Source organism: Trachurus japonicus, chromosome 9, assembly GCF_045865225.1.
Source record: "Trachurus japonicus isolate A0001 chromosome 9, Traja_1.0".
Lineage (NCBI taxonomy): Eukaryota > Metazoa > Chordata > Actinopteri > Carangiformes > Carangidae > Trachurus > Trachurus japonicus.
This window is the reverse complement of record NC_140915.1, coordinates 2,421,285-2,435,115: the sequence shown is the minus strand read 5'-3', so window position 1 is coordinate 2,435,115 and position 13,831 is coordinate 2,421,285. Positions and strand designations below refer to the sequence as shown.

The 13,831-nt window shown below is 44.1% G+C and overlaps 1 protein-coding gene across 1 annotated transcript in view; it reads left to right on the top strand.

Moving 5' to 3' along the window:
* Positions 1 to 12,825, top strand: part of LOC146980510 (sulfhydryl oxidase 2-like) — a 33,480-nt gene extending 20,655 nt beyond the window's left edge. The window contains exons 7-12 of the mRNA XM_085787976.1: positions 820 to 978; positions 2,211 to 2,340; positions 6,195 to 6,317; positions 6,408 to 6,558; positions 9,111 to 9,299; positions 12,052 to 12,825. Coding sequence (XP_085644102.1) covers positions 820 to 978; positions 2,211 to 2,340; positions 6,195 to 6,317; positions 6,408 to 6,558; positions 9,111 to 9,299; positions 12,052 to 12,722 — 1,423 coding nt within the window. The 3' untranslated portion in view covers positions 12,723 to 12,825. The remainder of the gene's footprint in view (positions 1 to 819; positions 979 to 2,210; positions 2,341 to 6,194; positions 6,318 to 6,407; positions 6,559 to 9,110; positions 9,300 to 12,051) is intronic.
* The last annotated feature ends 1,006 nt before the right edge of the window (positions 12,826 to 13,831 follow it).

Below are 13,831 nucleotides of genomic sequence, written 5' to 3'. Positions count from 1 at the left end.
CGTGTGATTGTGTCGTCTTAACCGTCATAAACAAAAGATTACTGGTTACGGAGCGTGTTTGTGTTGCGGTGCAGAGAGGAGAGCTGGGAGACCGGGGCGTCGCTGGGTGAAGTCCAGCAGCTTCACCACAAACTCTTCCTCAATTCACATCATCTGTTTCCATCACAAAAACTCACATTTCCTTTAATCGATACGCTGACAAATCCCCCCCCCCTCCAAGCGTATAAACTTTTATGTGCATTTACTGCCTTTTTTTTTCGAATTTCCGGCGTTTCCATTCAAGTATTTATTCCCAATTTTTGAAAATGCGAATAAAAAAAGGTGGATGGAAACGCAACTACTGTGAAGGAGAAATGCTGAAACTCCTCCAGAGGCTTGTAGGGCGGCGTTCTACGACTACAGATCTAAGCTAATGAGCATAGCTACATCTGTGAAGTACCGTTTATAAACCGTTTATACATAATAAATACAAACACGGTTTAACATGATTTAACATTGTACAATACAAAAGCTTGATAAACATATGATAAAAAAAATATAAAGTAATCCCAGTTTAGATCCAGACCATGTGGAAAGTACTGACTGGTTAGCAGGAGGGACTTTAAAGTGTTGTAAAGATAAGTAAAAGTAAAAGTAAAAAAGAGTACAGGTAATAAACTTTATATTCTAGACCAGGATGAAGTAACAGAACTGTGCCTGGGAGCAACAGAAACATGGAGGTCTGAGGCAGCAGCAGCAGCTCCGTGTGAAACTGATCATAGTTGTATGAAATCTATTCTGAAAACTCTTCTTCTTCCTCCTCTTCTCCTCCTCCTCCAGAGAGAAGCGTCTGCGTTTCTTCTTCTCCTCCTCCCTGAGGACGCTGCCTGGCGTCCAGCGGAGGACCACGTCCCTCAGTTCCTCTGGGGGTCCGGGGGGGGCGCTGCAGGACCAGGACCAGAACCAGCACAGCACCGAGCCCTGGAGGGACTTCAACAGGTCAGAGCCTCAGCTCGGTCCGGTCTGATCCGGTCTGATCCGGTCTGATCCGGTCTAGTCAGTGAACTGTGTGTACTGTATGAATGAATGAATGAATGAATGAATTTATATTTATTTAAGTGTCGTGCACCAGCCTATCAGGGCTTAGCTACAAGACACATTATCATCATATTTAGACACCAAACTAAATCATCAGAGCTCAGACAAAACCAAACAGAAACAGAAACCACGTGGAGTTCACATCAATAATTCACTTTTTCTTTTTGACCAGGCACTTTTTATGAAAGTAGCTCTAGTAAAGACTTCTTTTCTTTTCTGAAGAACCATTCCAACTTTACCTCATCATCATCATCATCATCATCATCATCATCATCATCATCAACCCAAAACAACTCGGGTTTCACATTTCGCATTTTCTGAACCAAAAACTTCCTGTTCTGGCTTCGTCATATAACGGACAATGAAACACAGAATGCAGTTCATCCTCAATTACATTTAGATTACATGATGTGCAGAGTCTTTCATCCTCAGGTAGTTAAAGCTGAGTTAAACCTTCCTACTTCTACTGCCAGAGGGAGAATCAGCCCTCAACTGGCCACATTAAGATCTGTTGGTCTACTGTATATCCAACTCTTGTCTCTCCAGTGGTAATAACGCTGTCTCTCAGGTCTCATCTACACTCTTTCTTGGAGTTTTAATTGATGAAACCTCAAGCTGGAAGACTCACATTCAGTCTGTCTGTAGTAAAATATCCAGATCTGTTGGTGTCATTGGCCAGATTAAAGGTTTGGTTCACCAGAAGTGCCTATTAACCCTTTATTATAGCTTAATGTATCCTTACCTCACATATTGTAATGTCATTTGGGGAGCTACCTATCCCACTCACCTACACATGCTTTATATTCTACAAAAAAAGTTCTGTAGAATTGCTACCAATAGCAACCACTTTTAACCCTCTGCTCCTCTCTTCAAACAGCTCAACATCTTACCAGTCTTTAATATTATAAACATATATCAAACTTGTACTTTCATTTATAAAATTGTTTATATTCCTGTATCATTCTCCAGACCTTGTAAAGATTTTTTTCTGACTAATAGTGATGTTCATAAATATAATACTAGACCTTTAATCTCACCTGCACATCTGGTTTGCTGTTTTTATGCTGTTTTTCTTTCTTCTTAAATTGTGCAAATGAATAAAATCTAAAATAAATAAATGTGTGTGTCTGCAGGGCGAAGGTGTACTCGGCTGACCTGGAGTCAGCCCTCCACTACCTGCTGAGGGTGGAGCTGGCTACCCACAATGCACTGGAGGGGGAGGAGCTGAAGATCTTCAAGGACTTCGTCACGTTGGTGGCAAAGGTAGAGACGGTCTGTTGCTATGATACGGCAGCGTGTCGGCCATATTGGATGTAGACAAAGACAGTTGTACAGGGTTACTGTGAGATCTCAGTCCTGTTTAATAATGTTTAATGCCCCCCCCCCCCCCCCCCCCCCCTCTCTGTAGCAAACAGCTTTCTACACTGTGTTAAAGTTACAGTAGTAGTACTTTGTTCAGCCACTAGATGGAGCCGGTGGTGCAGCGAATCACATCTAAACATCCTCGTCCTCTTCACACAGCGTTACGCCTTAACACCATACCGGCTTGTGTACAGATAGGTATGGCTCCTGGACCTATTTATTGCATATTTAAGTTTTTTTATTGCTATTACTGCTGTATTTGCAGTAGTGCTACTTTAATGCCTCTCATTTACCAAAGACACACATTCATCCGTGCTCTCTGCCTTGGCCTGAAAACCAACCATGGGAGATCAGAGCGTCCGACCCACCGCCCTGTAACCTTGTTTATGACACATACGACTACACACACACGTCATAAAACGTATTTAAAACTCTATCCACCGCTCCACGCACTGCCCTCCCACCATCATCATTGTTAAAAACAAATACCCATGTGGGGCCGGTCCATTTACACACTTAAAACCAACTCTCTCTTTTCTGAAAGTTGTTTTTAAGTGGACTGTCCCCACAAGCGATGTCTCAGGTCTTTATTAAGACAGACGACTGTAAGACAAAGACAAGGAGCATGACTAAGCAAAACTGTAAAATTCAAAGATGCAGGACGACATTTGGCCAATCATCGCTCTCAGTGCAGGGTAGATACACACCTATGGAATTCTTCATCATCAGAAATGAAATCCCAAACAGAACTACAGAGGTTTAGTGTGAAAGTTAAGGGAAGGGGGGACTTGCATAGTTCCCCTTTTAGATAAGTTGTTTTTATATCCAGTGACTGTATGGAAAGAATCACACTGAAGAACACACAGTAGATACCTGTATCTATACAGCTGCAGTACAGGCTACATGAGCCTAAAGCCCTGGGGCCTCATGTATCAATACTTGCGTGGATTTCATACTGAAACATGGCGTACGCCAAAATCCAGAAACTGTCGTACGCACAAAGAAAATCTGATGTATCAAAGTGTGCGTACGCATGGATCCAAGCACTTTTCCTTTGTACATCCCAATCAACGTGGAATTGAGCGCACATGTAGAAGTGGTAATCTCCTCCCTGTCCACGCCTCCATTTAAATATGCAAAATCAATGTAAATAAGGCCTGCACCAAAGATTCCCTTCTCTTTACGGTCAGATAACACCATGAGAAACTGTGAGGAACAGCAATTTAACCAAATTTGAGTTGAAGGTGCTCCTCGATAAAGTTGAGCCGTGTAAACATCTTTTTTTTTTTTTTTTTTTTGCCGTCCTCCGGCACCATCACAAAGGGGGTGGGAGAGTGTGTGTGTGATATAAAGGTGAACGTGAAGCGGAGGACCGCTGTCATCCCAAATGAAAGCAGACAATGTACTCTAATTAAATTATGTGAAATGGTTTTACAATTTTATTTGCCTTTTTTTATACACAGATCGCGTAGTAAGTAAATGCAGAAGTGCGCCAGGGAGGCTGATAAAGACACATGTCCAACTTTACGCATGTGTTTATTGACATTAAGTACTTCACACAGTCTGTGTAGTTTAACCAGCAAAAAGAAAGTCACTGACAGTGTGATATCTGGGCGGACATGCTCAGTGTGCATCGGGGGTTATAGGACAATTAAACAAATACATTTACTTTGCGCGCATAAAATCCCAGCCTGTAATCTGTTCCCAACTATGCTGAATGAATGAATCGTGCGCTGAACCAGCCACCTCGCCACAATGTTTGTTAATATGTGATACATTTACGCATCACATATGATCTGTACATTTATAGTATAAAAATGCTTCCTGTTCACAGTGTGGTCAGCACCTGAATGGAGGCGATGGCTCCCCGACGTGTCGCGCGCTCAGGCCGGTCGCAGCGCACTGCACTCAGTTCCAAGAGAATTGCCCTCGGAAACCAAAAGAGTCATCATGTGCAAAAAAACCCTCCGGGACTCGTGTGCACTTCGCACTGCACCATCTGCAATATCTTAAGACTAAAGCTGATGCTATTTCCTGCACCACTTTGCGCATGCTTTTCTATCCACTTATCTAATTGCAACATGTGGATGGGTTAGTTGTTCATGTCTCTGATGTGCACATTACTCTGAGGTCTAATTGTTTTCACATTATTAACAGTTTCACAGCTTCACCTCTAAGTGTCGCCAAAGGAACAATTGCTGTAGAAACGTGCGTACGCCAGCTATGGAGTTGGCGTGGGCCACCGTACTTTTCCACGGTCATTTCACTTTTGATACATCTGAACGTTGGCGTGGAAAATGACGTACGCCACTTTTTTGTGCGTACGCAACATTGATACATGAGGCCCCTGGTCTATATTTACTCCAGTTTGACACATCCAATATGGCGCCGACGTTGACGTGTGACTCAACACTCGATGTGGCTAATGAAGCTAGCAGAGCTAATGCAGCAACATACATGTGCATATGTAGTTATTATGCATGAATGTTTATGACCGGTATGTGTGCAATAATGGAGGTATAGTTATTATGTGTGAATGTTTATGACCGGTATGTGTGCAATAATGGAGGTATAGTTACTATGTGTGAATGTTTATGGCCGGTATGTGTGCATTAATCAGTCAGGGTGTAATCATGTCAGCATGCTCGGTCTGGTGAAAGTAAATCTAGCTCGAGCATGTGGAATTATGTTTTTTTTTGCTCAATTAATCATGTCAGTCACAACTATATAGATTTTTTTTTTTTTTTAATTCAACAAATCATGTCAAGCACAACTGTATAGATATATATTTTTATATTTCAATGAATCATGTTAATTCCAGCTATATAGATTATATATATATTTTTTTACAATTGAAAGAATCATGTCCAACCCTGTAACTATGTAAATGTACTCTTCCTGTTATCTACTGGTCCTCCGTCTTTATGGACTCTTTATGTTAAAGGGATAGTTCAACATTTTGGCAAATTGGCCCATTGCCATAATCGCTATAGTCATAGCAGTAGGTTCATTACCTTTAATTGTCGGTGTAAGCTATTTTCAGTACGGCGGAGCGCAGCAGCTGGCTGCTCAGAGCTACACTATGGAGGCTAAGGGAATTTCTTGGTTTCCCTCATTAAACTCATCAAATTCAACATCCCAAAACTCCACAGCGCTTTTGTAGACAAGTTGTGAGCTGCACAACCACCACGCTATGAGATAATGACGGAACGATACGAAACGGAGCCGTTTTCGAGGTAAATACAGGGTAAATACGGAGACTGCTTGCTGAAAAACTGTCCCTGAACGCAACGCGCATCAGCGGTTTTGTATGAATTTACCTCGAAAACGGCTCCGTTTCGTATCGTTCCGTCATTATCTCATAGCGTGGTGGTTGTGCAGCTCACAACTTGTCTACAAAAGCGCTGTGGAGTTTTGGGATTTTGTATTTGATGAGTTTAATGAGGGAAACCAAGAAATTCCGTTAGCCTCCATAGCGTAGCTCTGAGCAGCCAGCTGCTGCGCTCCGCCGTACTGAAAATAGCTTACACCTACAATTAAAGGTAACGAACCTACTGCTATGACTATAGCGATTATGGCAATGGGCCAATTTGCCAAAATGTTGAACTATCCCTTTAATAGTTGTATTGTTTTGGGGACTACGGATGTAATTTAGCAGCAGTGCTAAATCCGGTGTATTTACTGTGGTACTCTAGTACTCACTGTCCCGACTAAATAAACATAAATAAATAAAAGTTCTCTCTCTCTCTGTGCAGCTGTATCCAGGTGGAGGGTCGGTGGTGAAGCTGATGGAGACTCTCTCTGATTGGCTGCTCAGTCTGCCGCTGCAGCGAATCCCCTACCAGGCCGTTCTGGACCTGGTGGACAACAAGATGGGGGTGAGACACACACACACACACACACACACACACACACACAGACACACACACTGGGAGCAGCAGCTGAATAACTCCCTGACACCTGTGCAGATCTCAGGTGTGTTCTTGGGGGCGGAGCTTCGATGGGTTGGTTGCCAGGGCAGCAGGCCTGGTCTCCGTGGTTACCCGTGTTCCCTCTGGACTCTGTTTCATGTTCTGACCGTCCAACATGAGGCCACGCCCACCGCACTGGAAAACACAGGTAACACACACACACAATCACACACACATACAGTTGTGCTCTAAAGCTAACACACCCTGACAGAATTAGTGAAATACTGGCTCCATCTCAGAAAATATAACTGATAATGCAACAAAACATTTTTTATTCAGAGTTAGTGGCTGGACGAAGCCGTTTATTATCACACAACTGGGTTTGATCTTTTTGAATCCTAATTATGCCTAATGGCCCTGATCAAAAGTTTACATCAGTTTACATTAGTGTCTGTGTATAAAGAGTCAATGAGACAAACACCTGCACATTTCTTCCACTGCTGCACTGCACGACTCTGCTGGATTCTGAGCCACGAGGAAAGCAAAAGAACTGTCTAAAGTCCTGAAGGAGAAGGTTGTTCAACTTTATAAAACAGAAAAAGGATAAAATAAGATATCTAAAGATGTGAGAAAGCCAATCAGCAGAGTTCAAGCCTCATAAAAGTGGTAGTTGAGTAGGGATGTGAATCTTTGGGTGGCTCACGATTTGATTCGATTCCGATTTTTAGGGTCACGATTCGATTCAAAATCGATTTTCCATTCAACCAATTCTTGATTTTCTTTTTGCGATTTTTAGTTTGCTTTATTAACACCAGACCATGTGAAAAAGTTGAATGATGATGTCTACAGACTATTATATCAGAAGCCATATTTCCCCCCAAAAAATGCACATCACATGTTTCAGATTTATTCAGCAGCAATATATTTGAACCATTTTAAAGTAAACTGCTACATGGGGCGGTGCGTGGCGCAGTGGTTAAGGCGGCCGTCCCATGTCGAGGCTACAGTCCTCAACGCGGGTGTCCCCGGTTCGAATCCCGCGTCGGGCAGACCTTTCCTGCATGTCATTCCCCCTCTCTCTGCCTCCCTCTTTCCTGTCTATCTCACTGTCTCACAAATAAAGGCGAAAAGGCCAAAAAATATATACTTAAAAAAAAACTGCTCCATGAAGCTGATTTTATAAGCTACTCTCTTTTCAAAAGCCTGGACTGAAGGGATGTGAATATTTGGGTGTCTATTTGATTCAAAATCAGTTCTCATGCACATGCACATAGACATGTATCACCTGTAACAAAGACGCTGCTAAAAAAACGCCTGCTCACCTGCAGCCTGTCTCTGTCCACAGAGGAGCTGCTGCTGCTGGTCCTCTCTCTTCAGCCTGGTGTTTGGCTGCACTTTGTATGAGTTTAAAACAGTGAAGATCTAACGTCACCTGAGCACCGATCAGCTGATCCACAGCGCAGTGGATGTGGCTGCTCAGCTGGAGCGCGTGTGTGTTTAACGGAAAAAACAAAAACAAAAAAAAACAGCGATCACCCTCTCTCCTCAATAGAGGGTCGGTTGCTGATGGGCACAAGCCTAGTCACAGACATTCAATAGAGCATTTAAATAAGATCAGTTAACGTTTGTAGGCGGTTAACAAGCGTCTTTTAGCGCCATGGCGTGCTGCAGCGCTGTGTACGGCGCTGTGAGGGCGCGTATTGAGACGGAAGAAAATCGATTTTTGAAGATTATGAATCGATTCAGAATCTTAGAGAATAAGAATCTCGATTCTTACATGAATCGATTTTTTCCCCCACCCCTATAGTTGAGGTTCTGTTGACACCAAGCCACGGTCTGGTACCATCAAACATCTGTTGGTCAGACTCTCTGATGATAAATGATTGTGTTATTTCTAGATGTCTTAACAGTTTATTTTGAATCCCTTTACAAATAAGAGAAATCTATTTTGTCTGATCACTCATGCTTTCCTTAAAGGGATAGTTCAACATTTTGGCAAATTGGCCCATTGCCATAACCCCTATAGTCATAGCAGTAGGTTCGTTACCTTTAATTGTATAACGGTGGAGCAGAGCCGTGAGCTGCTCAGAGCTACGCTACGGAGGCTCATTATGGGATTTCTTGGTTTCCCTCCATCAAACTCATCAAATACACAATCCAACAACTCCACAACGCCCTGGTGGACAAGTTGTGAGCTGCACATTCACCACGCTATGAGATAATAACACAACGTTACCACACAGAGTTGTTGTAGAGGGAAATACAGAGACTGTTGATGAAAAACTGTCCCTGAAGGCAACGCGCATCAGCGGTTTTACATGAATTTCCCTCTAAAACAACTCTGTGTGGTAACGTTGTGTTATTATCTCATAGCGTGGTGAATGTGCAGCTCACAACTTGTCCACCAGAGCGTTGTGGAGTTGTTGGATTGTGTATTTGATGAGTTTGATGAGGGAAACCAAGAAATCCCATAATGAGCCTCCGTAGCGTAGCTCTGAGCAGCTCACGGCTCTGCTCCGCCGTTCTAAAAACAGCTTGCAACGACAATTAAAGGTAACGAACCTACTGCTATGACTATAGGGATTATGGCAATGGGCCAGTTTGACTAAATGTTGAACTATCCCTTTAAAGAATGGTGCACAGTTACAACATCTTCCAGGGTATGTAAACTTATGAGCACAACTGTTCAGCTGCTGTGGAGACGCCTCTGACCCCTGACCCCTGACCTCTGACCTCTGACCTCTGACCTCTGACTTTCAGGTCTGGAGAGCGAGGCGGCGCCGGTGCTGCAGGTGATGCGTCAGTACATCAGGACGTTCTTCGGCTGTGAGGAGTGCGGTCGCCACTTTGAGCAGGCGGCGGCGGCCGGACTGGACCGGGTCCAGAACCACGAGCAGCAGATCCTGTGGCTGTGGAACCAGCACAACATGGTCAACTACAGACTGGCCGGTACGCACACACACACACACACACACACATATAGAGAGAAAGTTGAGATTAATGTATTATTATTTTTCAACAAAGTAAAGATAGATGGGCATTAGATACTTGGGGTAAACCAAAGCTGCGTACTTACTGTGAAATAAAACAGGTATTTGGCCCAGAAAACTATGTTTTGTATAATTTGTCTAAAAAGAAAAGATCCCTGGGTGCTCAATTGAGAGCTGGTAAACTTGGTCTTCATATGGAGACAGGCTGATGTGTCGGCACAGCAGAAGATGATAGAATTTGTAATTTATGTGACATCCTAAAGAGAATGAAATTAATTTTGTGTTCTACTGTCCTTTCTATGATTCTATAAGACAAAAACTGTTTAGTAAAGTAGATCCAAATAACAAATGTGTGTGGTTAGACGATGCTGAGAAGCTAAAACTTCTTTTCCATTTGAATATTTTTGCATTTTCTTTATTTCGTGAAAAGGCTTGGGCAATGAGACGAAGAGCGATGTATAGATGAGTACTGAAAGTAACTTAAACTGTTTATTTATGTCACACCTGTGTGGCAGGTAACACCAACAGGAAGGACTGTCTAGTCTTTGTTTTTGTTATTGTGTCTTGTAATCTCATATGGGATGGGCCACAGTGGTGGCATGACACGAAAATAAAACATTCATTCATTCATTCATTCATTCATACACACACACACACACACACACACATACACACACACACACACACACACACAGACACACACACACACACGGGCGACAAACTAAAGAAAACCCAAAGGCTAATGTAGCTGAGGTAGCTAATACACTAGTGTCCAAAACCAACATGGCGGCAGCAAACCGTTCATACTTTTGCAGTGAGGAGGAAACAGAGCTTTGTCTTTCAGTAATGAATTGAATGATTTGCAACGCGATTTTACAATTTAAAAGTAGCAAACCCCACGAGAAGCTACAGTGGTCTCATTTTGACAGACGAGAATAACCAGGTTTCTTTGTGTTCATGTAAATGCACTGATGGTTAACAAGGCTAATGTGGCTAAAGTAGCTAATCTAGTAAACAAGGCTAATGTGGCTAAAGTAGCTAATATAGTCAACAAGGCTAATGTGGCTAAAGTAGCTAATCTAGTAAACAAGGCTAATGTGGCTAAAGTAGCTAATCTAGTCAACAAGGCTAATGTGGCTAAAGTAGCTAATATAGTCAACAAGGCTAATGTGGCTAAAGTAGCTAATATAGTCAACAAGGCTAATGTGGCTAAAGTAGCTAATCTAGTCAACAAGGCTAATGTGGCTAAAGTAGCTAATCTAGTAAACAAGGCTAATGTGGCTAAAGTAGCTAATATAGTCAACAAGGCTAATGTGGCTAAAGTAGCTAATCTAGTAAACAAGGCTAATGTGGCTAAAGTAGCTAATCTAGTAAACAAGGCTAATGTGGCTAAAGTAGCTAATCTAGTAAACAAGGCTAATGTGGCTAAAGTAGCTAATCTAGTCAACAAGGCTAATGTGGCTAAAGTAGCTAATATAGTCAACAAGGCTAATGTGGCTAAAGTAGCTAATATAGTCAACAAGGCTAATGTGGCTAAAGTAGCTAATCTAGTAAACAAGGCTAATGTGGCTAAAGTAGCTAATCTAGTCAACAAGGCTAATGTGGCCGAGGGAGCTAATGCGCCTGAGATCCCAAAACTGTTCAACTTTATTTTTATGCACTTTGTTTTTATCCACTCCTTTAGCACCTTTTTAGCCATCAGTATCAGTATTAGCAAGCGATTTTAGATATATTTCTAAAGTATTTGTTATCTATTTAGTCTGTCGAGGACTCGAGGGCCCTGTCAAGGGCATCTGGCATCGAGAATTTCCTTCGGGATTAATAAAGTTTATTCAGTTCAGTTAGTCTAGTTAACAAGGCTAATGTGGCCGAGGTAGCTAATATAGCTAGATTAGCTACCTCAGCCACATTAGCCTAGATTAGCTACCTCGGCCACATTAGCCTTGTCGACTATATTAGCTACCTCGGCTAATGTGGCCGAGGTAGAATAGTCAACAAGGCTAATGTGGCCGAGGTAGCTAATCAAGGCTAATGTGGCCGAGGTAGCTAATCAAGGCTAATGTGGCCGAGGTAGCTAATCTAGGCTAATGTGGCCGAGGTAGCTAATCTAGGCTAATGTGGCCGAGGTAGCTAATAGTCAACAAGGCTAATGTGGCCGAGGTAGCTAATCAAGGCTAATGTGGCCGAGGTAGCTAATCTAGGCTAATGTGGCCGAGGTAGCTAATAGTCAACAAGGCTAATGTGGCCGAGGTAGCTAATCTAGGCTAATGTGGCCGAGGTAGCTAATCTAGGCTAATGTGGCCGAGGTAGCTAATAGTCAACAAGGCTAATGTGGCCGAGGTAGCTAATAGTCAACAAGGCTAATGTGGCCGAGGTAGCTAATCAAGGCTAATGTGGCCGAGGTAGCTAATAGTCAACAAGGCTAATGTGGCCGAGGTAGCTAATCTAGGCTAATGTGGCCGAGGTAGCTAATCTAGGCTAATGTGGCCGAGGTAGCTAATAGTCAACAAGGCTAATGTGGCCGAGGTAGCTAATCAAGGCTAATGAGGCCGAGGTAGCTAATCTAGGCTAATGTGGCCGAGGTAGCTAATCTAGGCTAATGTGGCTAACATGATAAACATGAAAACATTGGTGACGTAGCACAGGTGAACTGCTATACAATCAACATAACATACGTAGCTAATGAAGCTAATCTGCCCCCCCCCCCCCAGGTTCTCTGAGCGACGACCCGCTGTTCCCGAAGGCGCCGTGGCCGAGCCCCTCCCTCTGCGCCTCCTGCCACGAGGAGAAGAACGGCGTCCACGTCTGGAACTACGACAACGTCCTTCTGTTCCTGCGGCAGCACTACGGAGCCGCCAACCTGTCCCCCAGATACTCCCTCACCCCCCCGCGCCTCCCCCCACCTCCCCCTGACCCCGATCCTGTCCAGACCAGGAGGCCTGAGGGGCAGCAGGAGGAGGAGAAGGAGGAGGAGAAGGAGGAGCACAGAGGAGGAGGAGGAGGAGGAGAGAAGGGGAAGGAGGAAGAGGAGGAGAAAAGAGAGGACCGTCACCACCAGGCTCTGAGAGGGGAGGAGAAGGGGGAGGTGACAGGAGGAGGAGGAGCAGGAGGAGCAGCAGCAGGAGGAGGAGGAGGAGCAGGAGGAGGAGGAGCAGGAGGAGCAGCAGCAGCAGGAGGAGGAGGAGGAGCAGCAGCAGGAGGAGGAGGAGGAGCAGCAGGAGGAGGCGTGTGGATCTTGGGTACTCTGGGCTTCAACAGCGTGGACATGAGTCTGTGTGTGGTCCTCTACGTCTGCTCCTGCCTCTTCCTCATGCTCCTCTTCTTCTTCTTCAGAGTCCGGTCCCGGAGGTGGAAGCTCAGACACTCCCGCCTCCACGTCTGAGCCGGACCGGACCGGACCGGACTGGACTGGATCGGACCGGACCGGACCGGACCGGACTAGACCGGACCGGACCGGACTGGATCGGACTAGACCGGACCGGACCGGACTGGATCGGACTAGACCGGTCCGGTGTAGGTACCAGATCGGCTCGGGGTCCTGCACTTGCAGATGACGTCACGCATGTCACAAATCGTGATTGGTTGAAGCTCGGAAAGTTGGAGGAAACCATGGAAACACAAAATGTTCGGCAAAACTGGCTCGTGGACGGAGCATGGATGTATTATATTATCGTCGGAGAGCGGTGGTTGCTAAGCGCTGCTAACGTTGGGCTAGTGCTAACACGGAGCTAACAGTAACACAGACACACACACACACATAAATGATTATACACGAAGAACAAGGGTAGTACGGTGTGTGTGTGTGTGTGTGTGTGTGTGTGTGTGTCCGTGTAGCGTTAGCTTCGTGCTAGCCACGAGCATAGACACGAGCCGAACTTTTCTAACTTTATTAAACATTGTTCAACAGTAGGGGAGCGCCGGGTCGATTGATACACGGGACGATTGATACACAGCGATTTCCTCGAAAACCACACCAGCTTGAGCCGTCAGATTTTGTCACTATGTTCAGCACTCAACACCGACCAATCCTGGGAAAGCTTGTGAAATTACGTCACACCATTCAAAAGTTATTAGCGCGAACCTGTTTTTTACTACGGAAAGTAAAATGTTAGGTGCGGTAGTTTTTTTGTGATCAAAAGTTGTATTGTGTGTTTCATGCAATAATAATATGACCTAACAACAGATGAAGTCGTACATAAACAGGTCCTAAACTATGAAATGTCATAGTTTTGAAGTTTAGAGGCAAAACAGGTTGAAGTGTCAGTAGTCGCTGCAGCTGTTTCAAATGTCCCTCACGCCTCCGTGCGTAGTGACTGTGGTCACACTGCGCGATCAATATCTGTATATAAATCACCGTATTAATACTCTATTGTTCTACAATGAACAACAACTGATTTGAATGAACAACATGTATTTTTAATAAACACCACATATTTTTAATGAACAAAACGTGTTTATGACATGAATCAACAGATATTCAGCAAAGTGAGG